At 46.1% G+C, this 16,784-nt stretch overlaps 1 protein-coding gene across 1 annotated transcript in view; it reads right to left on the reverse strand.

The window, feature by feature from the left end:
• ZNF638 (zinc finger protein 638) overlaps window positions 1-16,784 on the reverse strand; it is a 426,212-nt gene that overhangs the window by 249,739 nt on the left and 159,689 nt on the right. Inside the window, exons 6-7 of the mRNA XM_030192174.1 lie at window positions 14,058-14,392; window positions 12,774-12,914 (exon numbers count right to left, since the gene is read on the reverse strand). Coding sequence (XP_030048034.1) covers window positions 12,774-12,914; window positions 14,058-14,392 — 476 coding nt within the window. The remainder of the gene's footprint in view (window positions 1-12,773; window positions 12,915-14,057; window positions 14,393-16,784) is intronic.

Genomic DNA, 16,784 nt, shown 5'->3' on the forward strand with positions numbered 1-16,784 from the left:
CCTTTCCAGGACTCCTGGAAGAATGGCCTTGAGACGCTCGTTTAGAGTGGCTGTCGAGCAAGGCAGTGGGGCCAGAACCTGTCTGGGGCGCAGAGGCGGTACCGGGCTATTTGGAGCAGCGCGCATCGACACCTCCTCTATGGAGGGTGAGCGGTCCTCCCGGTGTCCCAGAGCTCTTGGTACCGTGTCGGTAAGGTGACCGAAGGCGATGCTTCTTCGCCTTCGCTCGAAGCACGCCAGCAGTACCTCCTGATACCGAAGAGGATGGCATGGAATTCAAACGTCTCCTCGGGGTCGGGTCCGAAGGTGGCCGGTCCCGGGGGCCCTGTACAGCAGGAGCCCTCGAGGCAGGTGGAGACCCACTGCAGACGTCGAAGGACCGGACGAGGCTACGAACAGAATGTTCAACTGAGCCAATCTCGCCGCCTGGGTCCTCTTCTTAAGCTGGAGGGCACAAAGTACAGGCGTTAGGGCGAGTGACCCCCCCGAGACACAAAACGTGTCTATCAGTGAGCAAGATCGTCCGGTTGCACCGCGTGACACTTCCTGAAGCCGCTGGCAGGCTTCGATGACATGGGCGGAAAAATCGCGCTGGCGAGGTCAAACGCGAAATTGCCGAAAAAAGGCCACCAAAAAAAAGTCCCGTACGGGCGCGAAAGAAGCCGCTCACGGCAAGAAAGGAAACTTACGGGGGAAACTTCTACGAAGTAACGGAAAACAACATTTTTTTCCCAAAAGAAACACACAAGAGATTGAAGAAACAAGCCGAAAAGGCGAAGAACGCAGCGAGGCCAATCTGGGGCAGAGAACAAACGATACATGGCCGTTCTGAACCGCGGAAAAAGAGAGACTGGGGAGCATGTTCGCGCTACAGGCGGAAGACGGTCGCGCGTGCGCATTCACGCAGGACACGCAAGAGCTAGCAAACCTCTGTTGCTAGGAAGATCTTCCGATCCTGGGGCTGCCGTGGACATCACCCAATCGTGAGAACAAGCACCCTGCTTGTCCTCGGAGAATTGCACTAAGGTGAACTCTTACGGAGTTGGTCTTGAGACCAGACTCTGACAAGTGTAGAAGGTATTCAAGCAGGGTCCGTGTAGGACAAGGAAGAGGATACAGGGCCTTGCTGTCACACCAGACGGCAAACCTCCTCCATCTGAAAGAGAAACACCTCTTTGTGGAATCTTTCCTGGAAGCAAGCAAGACTCAGGAGACACGCTCTGAAAAACCAAAGGAGGCAATTTTAAGCTCTCAACATCCATGCCGTGAGAGCCAGAGACTGGAGGTTGGGATGTAGAAGCGACCCCTCGTTCTGAGTGATAAGGGTTGGAAAACACTCCAATCTCCACAGTTCTTTGGAGGACAACACCAGAAGAGGGACCCAAATCTGACACAGCCAGAAGGGTGCAATCAGGATCATGGTTCCGCAGTCTTGCTTGAGTTTCAGCAAAGTCCTTCCCTACTAGAAGTATGGGAGGATACGCATACAGAATTCCTGACCCCCAATGTAGGAGGAAGGCATCTGACTCTAGTCTGTCGTGGGCCTGAGCCTGGAACAGAACTGATGGACCTTGTGATTGACCTGAACAGCAAAAAGATCCAACAAGGGGGTGCCCCACGCTCGGAAAATCTTGCGGACCGCCCATTTTCAGTGATCATTCGTGAGGTTTGCATTATCCTGCTCAACCTGTCGGCCAGACTTGTTTATGCCTACCAGATAAATGGCTTGGAGAAACAAGTCGTGACGACGAACCCAAAGGCACATCTGGACAGCTTCCTGACACAGAGGACGAGATCCGGTGCCCCCTGCTTGTTGATGTAAAACATGGCAACCTGATTGTCTGTCTGAATTAAGATTATTCGGTTGGACAGCCGATCTCTGAAGCCTTTAGATCGTTCCAGATTGCTATTAATTCCAGGAGGTTGATCTGCAGACCTTTTTCCTGAAAGACCAGCTCCCTGAGTGTGGACCCCTCTACATGACTCCCCACCCCAAGAGATATGCTATCCGTCGTCAGCACTTTTCGTGGCTGAGCAACTTGGAATGGTCGCCACCATGGTCAAATTGGATTGAATCGTCCACCAATGAGAGGAATTACGAAAGTTGGTGAACAGTTGGATTACATCCTCTACATCCCCCGCAGCTTGAAAACCACTGAGAAGCTAAAGTCCATTGAGCTGATCTCGTATGTAGACGTGCCATGGCGTTACATGAACTGTGGATCCATGTGCCCCAGAAGTCTCAACTCTGCTGAGGCCGTGACCTGCTGAGATGCTCAAGACCATGACACCAGGGATAGAAGGTTGTCCGCCCTTGCCTCGGGGAGATAAAGCTCGAGCTGAGTGTTCAGCAGAGCTCCAATGAATTCCAATGGGCTTGGGATAATTTATGACAAACCCCAGTACCTCCAGCACCTGAATAGTCATTCGCATGGACTCCAGAGCACTTTCCTTTGAGGTGCTCTTCACCAGCCAATCGTCGAGATAAGGAAACACATGTACTCCCAGTCCTGCATAGCAACACTGTGACTACAGCTAGGCATTTTTGTAAAACACTATGGGGGCAGACACCAGGCCAAAAGGCAGTACACGGTACTGAAAGTGCTGTGTTCCCAGCCGAAATCGAAAAATACTTCCTGTGAGCTGGAAGTATACAGATGTGTGTGGTAAGCATTTAAGTCCAGAGAGCATAGCCAATCGTTTCCTGAATCATAGGAAGAAGGGTGATTAGGGAAAGCATCCTGAACTTTTCTCGGACTAGACCTTAGGTCTAGGATGGGATGCATCCCCCCTGTTTTCTTTGGCACAGGAAGTACCTGGATAGAATCCCAGCCCTTCTTCCCCTGGTGGAACAAGCTCGATCGCTTGGGCCTTTAGAAGGGCAGAAGGTTCCTCTGAAAGTACCTGCTTGTGCTGGGAGCTGTAGGACTGAGCTCCCGGTGGATTATCTGGAGGTTGGATTCCAGATTGAGGGTGTATCCTAACTGGACTATTTGAAGAACCCACCGGTCAGAGGTTAAAAGAGGCCACCTATGGTGGAAAAACAGTAACCTCCCCCCAAGCACAAGTTTTCTGGTACGGATACGTTTACTGAGGCTATGCTGAACAGGAGCCAGTCAAAAGCCAGTCCTTGCTTTTCCTGGGGAGCCGCAGTGGTCTTTGGCGAACACTGTTAACGAGAACGAGCGAGCTGGGACTGAGCCTGGGCAGGCTGCCGGAAGCAGGAGTGTACCTATGCCTAGCATAGGAATAGGGAGCACTCCTCTTCCCTCAAAAAAAACCTCCTAGATGAGGAGGTAGTAGCATAAGACTCCCGGTGGGAGAGAGAATCCATAGCATCATTGTGCTTCTTGATCTGGTCAACTAGATCCTCTACTTTCTCACCAAAAAGGTTATTCCCCCAGCAAGGAACATCCGCCATCCGCTGATGGACCGAATGATCCAGGTCAGAGACACGCAGCCATGAGTCTGCGCATCACTATACCTTGGGCAGCGATCCTGGATGCTACATCAAAAGTGTCGAACGCACCCCTGGCCAGGAATTTGACACACCTTCTGCTGCCTGACCACCTGGCGAAAAGGCTCGGACTGCTCCGGAGGGAGTGCATCAACCAAGCTGGACAGTTGCCGTCACCGAGTTCCTCAAGTGATGCTCGTGAAGAGCTGGTAAGATTGAATTTTGGCTGCGACATAGCTGCCTGATATGTTTTTCTCCCAAAAGAATCAAGAGTCCTAAGCTTCTCTGCCTGGGGACGAGCCCGGAGGCATAATCCCTAGTACTCTTGGCTCTCTTGAGGGAGAGAGTTCACCACCGTGGGAATTGTGGGTAACTGAGAGCACATCAATCCAGGTTCACCGTGGATCCGATACTGGGATTCAGTTTTCTTCGGGATCACGGGGGCCAGACAGAGGTAACGACCAGTTCCGCATAAGGACTTCCTTCAGTACCTTATGTAGAGGAGCCATCACAGCCTCTTTAGGTGGGGAAGGATAATCCAGGACCTCGAGCATCTCAGCCCTGGGCTCGTCCTCAACTACCATAGGGAAAGGAATAGCCATAGCCATTTCCAGGACAAAAGATGTAAAGGACAGACTCTCCGGTGGAGATAGTCTCCTTTCTGGTGGAGGGGAAGGTTTAGAGGGAATACCAAAGGACTCATCAGAAAAAAAAGTACCTGGGGTCTTCCTCTGACTCCCTCGAACACTCCTCTTTAGTATTGGATAAGACCTCCCTCAGGGCACTCAGAGACTGAGCCTGCCTCGACGCCGAAGAACAATGTCCTCGACGGCGAGAAGTTGACGCCTGCCTAGACTGCGGTGAAGCTTCCTACACCGTCGAAGAGGAGTCAACCCGGGTGGTAGCTGACGTCTGGGACCTCTCCCTAGAAGTGCCAGACGCCGGTGAAGCCGGCGACACGGAAGGCGCAAGCACCCCCCGACACCGAAGCAGATTGACGCAATCCCTCCAGAAGCTCTGGAAGCAGGGCCCAGATGCGTTCGAGATCCGCCATCGGAAAAGGCTGCGGGGTTGGTGCAGCAGCCGTTGTCAGAATCTGTCGAGGCTTGGGAGGAGGTATCGGGCTGTCATGAGATCGACGCATCGGCATCTCCTGTATAGAGGGGGAGTGGTCCTCTCGACACCGATGCTTCTCCGGCGACGACTCTCCACGCCCCAGAGCTCCTGGCACTGTGTGCCAAAGGAGAACGATGACGGTGCTTCTTAGCCTTCGCTCGACACCCATCGACACTCCTCAGTACCGATGAGCAGGACGTGGAATCCTCACATCTCCTTGAGGCCAGGCCCTACAAAAGTCGATCCTGGGGGGGCCTGCATAACAGGAGGCCTCGAGGCAGGTGGAGACCCACTCGACGCCTCACTGCTCTCAGCATGGTGGCCTCGGGGCATCTATTACCTCTCTTTCAGACATCGATGCTCCTCTCGATGTCGACTCTGTGACGCCGTCAACCTTGGTATTGATGTCGCTGTCAAGGGACCGGACCACACCCCAAAAAGCTTTTCACATTGGGCTTCTCGAGATGCTTAAGACTGTTTCTTCATACGAAAACACAGACTACAAGCGGCTGGGGTATGGTCGGGCCCAAGGCACTGGATACACCAGAAATGGGTATCGACCCCTGAGATGGTCCGGTTGCACAGAGTACAACGTTTGAAACCGCTGGGTGTCCTTGATGACATGGAAGGAAAAACGTCTTCGGCGAAATCAAACGATGCAATTGTGGCAAAAAAGTGAAGGACACAAAAAGGGGAAAACCCAACCACACTTAATAATAGGCCAAAGAACACTAAAGGAAACTACAGGAATAAAAATTTTTTTTTTAAAAATAGAAAAAACAAAAAACAAAAACATGTCCTCAGACTCTTGTTCCTGGGCCAAAAAACGAGGAGCCGAAAAAAAATGTCACCTAATCTGGACAAAAAAGAACTGAGGAAGCACGCTCGCGACGGGAAGTTGTCCGTGCCAGAAGACTCTGGCAAAGTTTTATATTTTTGCTGAAAAACGTTTGCCCCTTCCTGGGCCGACGCGGATGTCAACCCAGTTGTGAGAACAAGCAGCCAGCTTGTACTCAGAGAACTCGTAACCACCAGAACAATGAAATAGAACAACTCGAAAGGGAGGAGGGAGAATATTGAGAATATATGGCCTGATGTTCTTGAACACCTTCTACAGGTAAGTATCTTCACTTTCTCCGAGGACAAGCAGGCCAATAATTCTCAAATGTGGGAATCCCTAGCTACCAGGCTCACCGAAAACAACAAACATTGGTCAATTGAACCTCACAATGGCGAGATCAACATAGTAACATAGTAAATACAGATTTAACCTGAAAACTGTATGAGTGCATCATGGAACAGAACAAAATGGGCCTATGGTGTGGAGTTGGATTCTAGACACCAAACAAATTCTGCAGTACCATCTGTGCAAACACAAGGTCACATTGGGTATACTGCTCAAGGCAGTAGTGAGATGTGAACATGTAGACAGAAAACCATGCTGCAGCCTTGCAAATTTCTTCAATGGAGGCTAACCTCGTGGGCCACCAACACAGCCATGGCACCGACATTATAAGCCTTGACATGACCCTCAAGAGTCAGCCCAGCCTAGGTGTAAGTGAAGGAAATGCAGTCTGCCAGCCAATTAGAAATGGTGTATTTCCTGATGGGAACCCCAATCCTATTGGGATCAAAATAAACAAAGTTGGGTGGACTGTGTGAGGTCTAGTCTGCTCTAAGTAAAAGGCCAATGCTCGCTTGAAGTACAGGATGGGCAGTGCACATTCAGCCAGGATGGGCAGAGTTCTGGGAAAATGTTTGCAAGACAAAAAAAAAATTTGACTGGTTCAGATGGAACTCCAACACAACCTTAGGGAGGAACTTATGGTGCCCTCTGTTGTGATAAAACTTTATACAAGGTGGATCCACTACTAAGGCCTGAAGAGCATTGACTCTGTGAGCTGAAGCAACAACCACCAAAACCAAGACCTTCCAGGTCAAGTACTTCAGATGATAGGAATCGAGTGGCTTAAAAGGAGCTTTCAACAGCTGGGCAAGGACAATGTTGAGGTCCCATGACACTAGTGGAGGTCTGACAGGGGGATTTGTCGACAGCAAACCTCTCAAAGCAAACTAGAGGTTGTCCAAAGATGGGCTTACCCTCTACACGATAAGCACTAATTGCACCAAGGTGAACCTTTACAGAATTAGAGTTGGTCTTAAGATCAGACTCAAGAGAGGTGTAGAAGGTATTCAAGCAGGGACTATATAAGGCATGAAATGGGATCTAGTGCCTTGCCCTCACAACAAATGGCAAACCCCTCCTCCATTTGAAAGAGTAACACCTGTAAGTGGAATCTTTCCTGGAAGCTAGCAAGACTCTGGAGACACCCCTCTGGAAGATGCAAGGAAGCAAATTCTAAGCTCTCAAAACCCAGCCCATGAGGGCCAGAGACTGGGATGCAAGAGAGACCCCTCGTTCTGCACGATGAGGGTCAGAAAATAGTCCGATATCCATGGTTCTTCGAAGGATAACTCCAGAACAAAAGGGAACCAGATATGCTGGGGCCAATATGGTGCAATCAGAATCATGGTCTTGCTTGAGTTTCAGCAAAGTCTTTCCATGAAGAGGTATGTTGGTTCTTTTCCATGTTTTATTTTTTTTTTATTTCTATTGATAACATGAAGAGGTATGGAATGAGAGGCATACAGAAGACTGTTCCCTCAATGAAAAAGGAAGGCATCCAACCCTAGTCTGTCTTGGGCCTGAACAGTACTGGGGGACTTTGTGAATGAACTGAGTGGCAAAGAAAGCCACCAAGGGAGTATCCCACACTCAGAAGACCTCAAGGGCAAAGCTCGTGTTGAGTGACCACTCACTCGGTTGCATAACCCTGCTCGGTTTGTTAGCCAGGCTGTTGGACAAAATGGCCGCACCACTAGAAGGTTGATGTCTCCTAATACTAGCACAATTGGAGTTGGTTACACATGTGTTTGAAATGAAGTCCATGAAGTTAGTCTGGCCTTCGTTCCAATTACCTGCCTGGTCCATCCAGTCTGCCCATCAAGATAAACTCATATGTGCTACGTTTTGTACATACCTTGATTTGTACCTGTCCTCTTCAGGGCACAGACCGTATAAGTCTGCCCAGCACTATCCACGCTTCCCAACCACCAGCCCTGCCTCCCACCACCAGCTCTGGCACAGACCGTATAAGTCTGCCCCACACTATCCCCGCCTCCCAACCACCAGTCCCGCCTCTGGCACAGATCGTATAGGTCTGCTCAGCACTATCCTCGCCTCCAAATCACCAAGTCTCTGGATTCGTCTGCTGCTAAGAAAAGAGAAGGCTGAGGGGTGATATAAAATCCTGAATCGAATGGAACAGAGAGATGTAATAGAGGTTTATAAAATTCTGAGTAGAGTGGAACGGACAGACGTAAATTGCTTGTTTGCTCTTTTCCAAAGATACAAACAAACACGTGGCACACAAAGTTACTAAGTGGTGCATCAGAGAAAGCATTTCTTCACTCAATGTGTAACTAAGCTCTGGAATCCACTGCCAAAAAATTTGGTAAAGTTAGTCAGCATAGCAGGGTATTAAAAATGGTTTGGACAAGTTCCAAGTCCATAAACCATTCTTAAAGGGGGTGGGGGACTCAGGAAAATTCCATGCTTATTCCTGGGATAAGCAGCATAGAATTATTTTACTCTTTTGGAATCTTTCTAGGTACTTCTGACTTGCACTGGGTGCTGTTGGAAACAGAATACTGGGCTCGATATTTATTTATTTAGATTTTGCTCACACCTTTTTCAGTAGTAGCTCAAGTTGAGTTACATTCAGGTACCCTGGATATTCCTCTGTCCCAGGAGGGCTCACAATCTAAGTTTGTACCTGAGGCAATGGAGGGTTAAGTGACTTGCCCAAGATCACCAGCAGCGGGATTTGAACCGGCCACCTCTGGATTGCAAGACCGGTGCTCTAACCACTAGGCCACTCCTCCACTCCTTTGATTTGTCCCAATATGTCAATAAGCACCCTAACCTTGGAGGTGGTCCTGGGTGCCATCATAAGCCTAAAGGGAATCACTTGTAACCAAAAATGTTGTCCCAGGACCAAGAGCAGCAGAAACTGAGTGTGAGCGTCTACTAGCAATATGCAGGTAGCTCTTATGGGGGCAATGACTCTACTACGCTCTCACTTAAGCAGATGCTGCAGCACATCCTGAACTGCTGCTCAGTTGAGAGGAGAACTGCAAGGGGATGCCATGAAACCCTGGGCCACCTGCTCTGCAAATTCCAGGACATAACCCTGGCCATGTTTCAATAGCTGCTCTGTCTGGGTTAATTGCTTATAATATACTTTAATATACTTTACACCCAAGATACATAAAAGTTTGACTGATCCCCCAGGTCGCCCCACTGTCTCTGGTTGTGAGTCGTTGTTTGAACCACTCTCACAGTGTTTAGTTTTTATTTACAACCTTGTTTAGGTTCTATAGCCTCATATGTGAGGGACTCAGACCGTTTACTTCAAATTTTAGAAACAGTACAGGTAGATGTCAATCAATGCATTTGTTTAGGGACACTGGATGTCACAGCACTGTATACTAACATCCCTCAAAAAGAAGCAGTGACTCTTATAAAGAGACTTTTGGATACTCTATCTTTGCCCAGCCAACTGATACAATTACTAGGAAAAATAGCCAAGTTGGTCATTTACCACAATTCTTTCAAATTCCCAAAAAAATTTTTCCCATCAAATAAAAGGTGTTGCAATGGGGGCCACAGTTGCCCCCACTATTGCGTGCCTATATATCGCCAAACAAAAAAAAACAGCACCATGGGCCTTTAAAAATGGAACACAGTTCTTTAATGAATGAGCCTTGACAAAAAGACCCGACACGGGCCGTGTTTCGGTGACTAGCACCTGCGTCAGGGGTCCCCACGTCTCATGTAGTAAAAGCTACAAAGCATCAAGGCACTTTCACTTTCTGTATCCAAATTTGGGTGAGCAATTAACCCAGTGTAGCAATGGAAGAATTGAGAGACTTGAGGAATGTGGCCCTGTGAGATGTGATCTTTGTGTATATTGTCGATATGCCATGCAAGTAAAGGAAGTGGCTATCCCGAATACAGGAAAGGTATATCGATTACAAGGACACACTAATTGTGAGACCATGAATTGTGTGTATGGGATAAAATGCCCATGCGATTTATGGCATATAGGCTTAACCACTAGGAAGATCAAAGTTAGGATAGCTCAACATTTGAGCAATCTTCGTACTTGCCGATTGGAAGCGCCGCTTGTTTCCCATTGGGTAGATGCAAAGCATGAAGTACATGATCTCCAATAGTTTTTTAAGTCAGATTAAATCAGATAGGGGTGGGAATATACCTTTAATGTTACTAAAGAAAGAACAACGTTTAATTTTCCTTTGGCTTAAATAATGGCTTAAATAAGGAAATTGAGTGGCTAAATATGTAGGATGGTATTTAAGCACTGTGTTTGTGGAGATCCGATATGCGCATGTGTGGGCGTCCTGCTGAGACGTTACCACTAGCACATCGGAGACTGTTGAGCGTTTGGCAACTTGGGAGAGCCGGTAAAAGTTTTTGTAATCTGTTTTTATGGGGTGGGTGAGATGTTAAATATGTGTGTGAAGATATATTATTGTCTGCTGTAGATTCAAAATGACCCCTGAAGACGCTGTAGAAGCGGAACACGATCGTGTAGGGTCTGGGTCTGTACGAGTGTGCCCCAATGAAAAGAGGAAAGATAAACAATTCAGAGGTCGAACACGAGGTAGTGCTCAATGAAGAAAAATTCAAGTAGTTATCTTGTGATGATTGTAGTCACACAAATGAAAAAGGTTCAGATTGGAGGTTGTTGTGGAAGATGAAGACATTTGGATCAGTTTGAACCAGCAAAGCTTGAACTTTATAAACAATTTGCGTTGAAAAAGAAGAACCTATAAGAAAAGACACACAAATATGATGAAAGACTGTGGACACAACTGTGTGAACCATTGAATACAGTTTAAAGAGACTATCGTGTTTGATATGGGAAAACAATGTAGTAATCAAGCGCAGTGAAATAACATACTGGATTGGTTAAATCTTAGGAGTTGTGTGTGACATAATCACTCAGGGTGCTACAATAGTGTATAAGTATTTATGTGATTTTATATAGTTGAATGAGGTTTGGTATGAATGATTATGTTTGAATGTGATTGAAGGTTTCAGACAATAATTGATAAGTAATATGTTAAAGTAGAATATTTAATAAAGATTGGGATAATTTGCAACGGTTGTTGAAAATTTGATAATGAATATTCATAAGATAAATTTGCATGCACTGCCTCCACCTCATACAAATTTCATGACATGTCTTTCTTGGCTGTTATGGTGTCTTCGGTGGCGACTGCTTTCTTGTTCGCTTGCTTCTTTTTGTCTGCAGTGCTCGGTGGTGGCGTCTCGGTTGCGTCGTACACTGTCTGCTCGACTTCCGGCGGGGGTGACGCGCTGTGTCCGTCCTCCGCTCTGACTTCCTGTGTGGGACGGGTTTCGATTGCCTCTGTACCTGCTTCCATTCTGATGGGGGAGGGAATGCAAGGTAGCCGACAGAATATCCTGAAAACCTGATTGGCTGGGGGTGCCTCCAGAATCAGGCTTTGGAACCACTGCTCTAAGGCATAACTGTCAAAGCTGACCTGAACAACCCATTAGTCCAAGGAAATGAGGGCCTGTTCCCAGACAAACCGGCACAACCGATGGCCCACCTGGGCTTCGCCAAAGCCTCCCTGAAGGTTTCCTGTTTCCACACAGAGCTCCCCGGTCAGTGATTGCCTTGTCTAGCCAGGGGAGTTTCTGTCTTCCATAGACCTGGTCTTCACTGGATTCTCTTCGGGGGAGGGGGAAGGAAGAGTGGTCGAGGCTCCACAGAGCCCTCCACTGTCCTGTGGCCATTCACACCCTGAAAGTTCTGGTCCTTCTGATTCCAACCTGTCGGACCCTCCCAGACAACCGACTTGAGCAAAAATGTCCCCGGTCCTAGGTGCAGGAACATCCTCCTAAGGATCTGGACACTCCAAGACCTGACTGCTGGAGGTCAGAGAATGTTCCCCCCCCCCCCCCCCCCCCCCCCACCAAAATAAAAAATACTTAACCAACTTTTCCAGGTCCTCACCTAACAGTAAATGGCCCCAAAATGGTATTTCACAAAGGCGGTCCTTGGACGCAACATCTGCTGCCTAATGTTGGAGCCAAAGGCATCTCCTGGCTGCAACAGCTGTTGCAACTGAAGCAGAGCACAAGCAAGTCAAAGAAGGTATGCCAAAAGGTCGCTGCCCACCTGGGCTTAGTAAAACCCTCCCTGAAGGTTCCCATTGCACAAGAGACTCTCAGGTTGGTGATTGCCTCTGTCTGGCCAGGGGAGTTTCTGTCCTCCACAGACTTGGTCTTCATTAGATACTCTTCGTGGGGGCAAGAGGAAGAGTGTTGGAGGCTCCATAGAGCCCTCCGTTGTCCTGTGGCCATTAACACCCTGAAAGTTCTGGTCCTTCCAAATCCAACCTGTAAGTTGATTTTCTTTGTTTGATATGATTGCTTCAGTAAAGAAGAGTTGGATTAAGAATTGACAGTCTACTGGTAAAGTTTTCACTTGGGAATGAATGGTTTAGCTGGTAAGAGTTGGATTAAGAATTGACAGTCTACTAGTGAAGTTTTCACTTGGGAATGGTTTAGCTGGCTGTTGAAGCTTTGTCACCTCACCTAGCCTAGAGCAGCACAATACCCAATATATACAGATTTGCTTAGGAATATGGCTCATGTTTGAAGTGCAAACCAAAACTATTTGGAGACACCAACCAAACATATAGAATATGTACAGACTATGCCAGTTGTTAGTGCATGATGAAAAGGTGCAAGACAGGTTATGCTCTGAAGTCAAGTAGCTCATTTTATAGCCTACAGAGTTCAGAAGTAATGGAAAAAGCATCTCATCTACATGAAGTTTGTATTAAACACATATTACAAATCTCAACCATTTACTGAGAAAATAAAAAGTATGACCCCACATATACATTAAGGATCATGGTAAGAACACCTAGAAGTGCCACATAATCTCTGCCAAGTTATTTTTTGTAAAATTTTATATAGATATAGAGATTTTTTAAAATGTTATATATATTACACACACATATACACTGCTATAAAACCTGGTAGTACAAAGTCCTTCCTCTCTCTCCCAAGGCTTACCTCATTTTTTGAACGAATGATCAGAATGTCACTAACTTTGCCAAATGGCTGGACAATTTTTATTATATCTTGATCTGTGTAGCCATCATCTGGCAAATCCGAAATGTGAATGATTGTTCCAGGATTTAGTTTGCTTTTGAACTATGGAAGGAGAAAAAAAAAAAAAGCATATGAATCATTTACTCCCGTTCCTATTTTTATCAGCTCTTCCAAAATGTTACTTGGTAGGATTTAGCTTGCTTTTGAACTATGAAAAAAACCTTCATAAGAATCATTTAGTCCCGTTCCTATTTTTATGCTCTTCCAAAATGCTACTTGGTGGAAAAAATGGCATTTTCCTGGTTTACTATTTTGAAATCAGGAATAAAGGGGTAACATACATAGTAACACAGTAAATGACGGCAGATAAAGACCTATTCGGTCCATCCAGTCTGCCCAACAAGATAAGCTCATTTTACATGGTATGTGATACTTTATATGTATACCGAATTTGATTTGTCCTTGCTATCCTGCAAATAATAAAATGGCATTTACTCAGGATACTAGCAAACTCCTATTTAACAATAGAAAAACACAATTTTCCACTTCATAGTAACATAGTAATGACGGCAGAAAAAGACCTGCACGGTCCATCCAGTCTGCCCAACAAGATAAACTCATATGTGCTACTTTTTGTATATACCTTGATTTGTACCTGTCCTCTTCAGGGCACAGACCGTATAAGTCTGCCCCGCACTATCCCCTGCTGATTCAAATCACCCATCTCTTCTCCCCTTAGGGTCAGAGCCCACCACCACTCCCAACCCATACACACAGAGGTCTGAAAGAATTCTGTAAGCCATGCTCTGCATCCTTTCCACACTATTTGTTTTAAACTAAAAAGTCAGGAACCCTAGAGCCATCACCCAACACTGAAAGCATCCATACTAGGAAAGCCTCTCCCTACTACTAAGTACACCCTCTAACCAAAGCCCTTCCCCATGGCTAGACCTATCCCTAAAGTGTTAAAACCTGGTTGCTGCTTCTGTTCCAAATGTTTAAACAGAAGCAGCAACCCAAACACTAGTATTTAGCCATGAATTTTGTAGGGTGTCTTCAATGCACATGGGTGGGGGGTGCTGGGGACAGTAGATGAGTCCAAGTGCAGGGATTGCAATGGGCCTTGTGTGTGTGAAGAGCGTTTTAAAAACACACACACACTTCTAATAGCTTACAAACATGCATTTCACAAATACATAAAATTACAGTGACTATATAATTACACTACACCCAGGAAGTACTGACCCTTTGAAGAGGATTATATACTTCTTTAGCTGCTGACTGTCCAGAGGGTTTACCAGGCATACTGGAAGCAGGTGGTTTATTTAATGTGTTAGAGGGTTTCTTCACAGCAACTCCAGGCTTCTTCACCGTAACAGCAGCTCCAGGCTTCCTCGCAGTCACCACAGGTTTTCTTACTCTTGTAGTAGAATCCTGAGTCCTAGAAACTGGCCCTTTAACAGCTCCTTTTTTCACAATTGTGGAAGTCTTCCCAGTCTTAGCTTGACTGGATACTTGTTTATTTGATGAAGTAACCACTTTGGACAAACTCTGTGCTGCAGCCTGAGAATCCTTTTTGTCTGCATAAACATAAACAATCCTTAGTACAGCAAAAATGTCAAAAGCATGTGTCATGAACATATTGTGACCATGCTGAAATACAGAGAATCCAATGCATATCAATTGTTGGTAAAATCAGACCCCAAACTGCAATATTAAACACACAAAAGAGAAAAAGCACATTCTGGAAAGAGCCTTAATATTGGTGCTACATAATCACAGATCTGAATGCATGCAACTGAACAAATGTAAAACCAAGTTACTACCTGTAGCTGGTTTCCTCCATAAAAAGCAGGATAGAATTCCACACATACCCATCCACCTCCACTAGCAGTTGTCTTCTACTCTAAGAACTATTAGAGACTAAAGGAGATCTGTCAGGTGGGAACTCACATGCATGTGTGGAAAAATTAGAAGCTTCCAGATTCATCTAAGCTGGGGAAGTTTCTCTGTATAGGCTTTTTCAGATATCCATCTGTGGAGGACATATATCCTCTAGTCTACAGAGAATATGTGCTATAAAGTACAGTAACTTGATTTAATCAGAGCACATAATACAACTTGCAAATATGTCCAGTAGATAGTATCTAGAACAGATCTTAGGAAGATGGCTGTTGTGCATACTGACAAGCATATCAAGCCCTCATTGATAGGACTCCCTAGCTAAAACCTGCCCTACAGAGAACACGGGGAGAAAAATACATTAAGAAAGGCATGGGCAGATACTATACATTTTTGGTGGCAACCAAACTTTTTTGTGCATTTGTATATTCTCCTCCCCCACCTACCCCCCCCCCCCCCACACCTTTTAAGGCAGCCTGGAAATGAAAGAAAACAGCCAGGATGAACATTCATTCTACTTGCAAAGACCAAGTGGCCAATCCACTGCTACATTAAGAGTCCCTTTCCAAACAATTGTGATATGCAGATGTATGGATCAAAGTCCATGTTGCAGCCTTGCAAGTGTCCTCCATGGGGGAGCTGATAAGCGGGCTACTGATGCCACTATGTTTTGGAGATTATGAGCCATGAGCCTTAGTGTTGTGAAGGAAACACTACTAGCCAGTTAGAATTTGAAAACAGTAAAAAAAAAAAAAAAAAAAAAAAAAGAATTCTAACAACATAGTAACATAGTAGATGACGGCAGAAAAAGACCTGTACGGTCCATCCAGTCTGCCCAACAAGAAAAACTCATGTGTGCTACTTTTTGTATATACCTTGATTTGTACCTGTCCTCTTCAGGGCACAGACCGTATAAAGTCTGCCCAGCACTATCCACGCCTCCCAACCACCAGCCCCGCCTCCCACCACCCCGGCTCTGGCACAGACCGTATAAGTCTGCCCCGCACTATCCCCACCTCCCAACCACCAGCCCCGCCTCCCACCACCGGCTCTGGCAGATCGTATAGGTCTGCTCAGCACTATCCTCGCCTCCAAACCACCAGTCCCGCCTCCCACCACCGGCTCTGGCACTTGTTTTTGGCACTACTAAAAAGTTTCTCTACCTTAATTCTGTGTTCTTCAGCTACGGACTTAATTTCAAAGATTGCAGTACTCACAGTAGCACGCAAGAGAGATAAATACTTCAGAGAAGGCAGCTAAGGCTTCTTTGCAATCTATGTGCAGGCACTTTCATTTTATGTTTGCAGATGGAAAATGTTGGCAGGACAACTAAGTAAAAATCCAACAGCACCTTAGGAACTCTGGATAGGTATGCAGAACCCTATGCAAAACTGTGTAGGATGATCAGTTACTAGAGCCTGGAGCTAACTCTGCATGCTAAAATTACCACAACCAAAAACGCATGGGACAGGAAAAAGGGTCTAGAATCTTTTCATCACACCAGACAGAAAACCTCTTCCAATTCAACCTATATGATCTTTGTGGAATCTGTACTAGAGACCAGAGACAGTCCTACAATATTTGCCAGCCAGCTTCAGGGTAGCTCAAGTTACCCCCTCAACATTCAAGCTGTAAGGAAAAGGGACCGTGTTGGGTTGTAACAATAGTCTCAGATTACACAGCGCTCTGAAATACCCAACGCTTTAAAATACCCCAGTCTGATGGATCATCTTATGTAAAATTCCAGAAGTGGACATGGTACTTTCCTCAACCAACAGAGGGTTATAAGAATCATGTTTCCCTGATCCCAACCGATTTTCAAGAAAGTTTTTGGCTATTAAAGAAATCAGAGAATGTACTAAAGGAAGGCATCCAAGGCTAGTTTGTCATCTGTCTCTACCATGCTAAGTGGGGTCTGTCATTTACACTGCTGTTCTTACAAGAGGCCATGAACTGGTACATCAAAAGTAGCATTTAGAGACTATTTAAAAAAAAAAAAACTGCAAGTGGCCAAATATATTGCTACATACAATCACTTCTTGCTGAGGAGGGAAGGGGGCTCTTGTTCTA

The sequence above is a fragment of the Microcaecilia unicolor genome, chromosome 2 (genome assembly GCF_901765095.1).
Source record: "Microcaecilia unicolor chromosome 2, aMicUni1.1, whole genome shotgun sequence".
Lineage (NCBI taxonomy): Eukaryota > Metazoa > Chordata > Amphibia > Gymnophiona > Siphonopidae > Microcaecilia > Microcaecilia unicolor.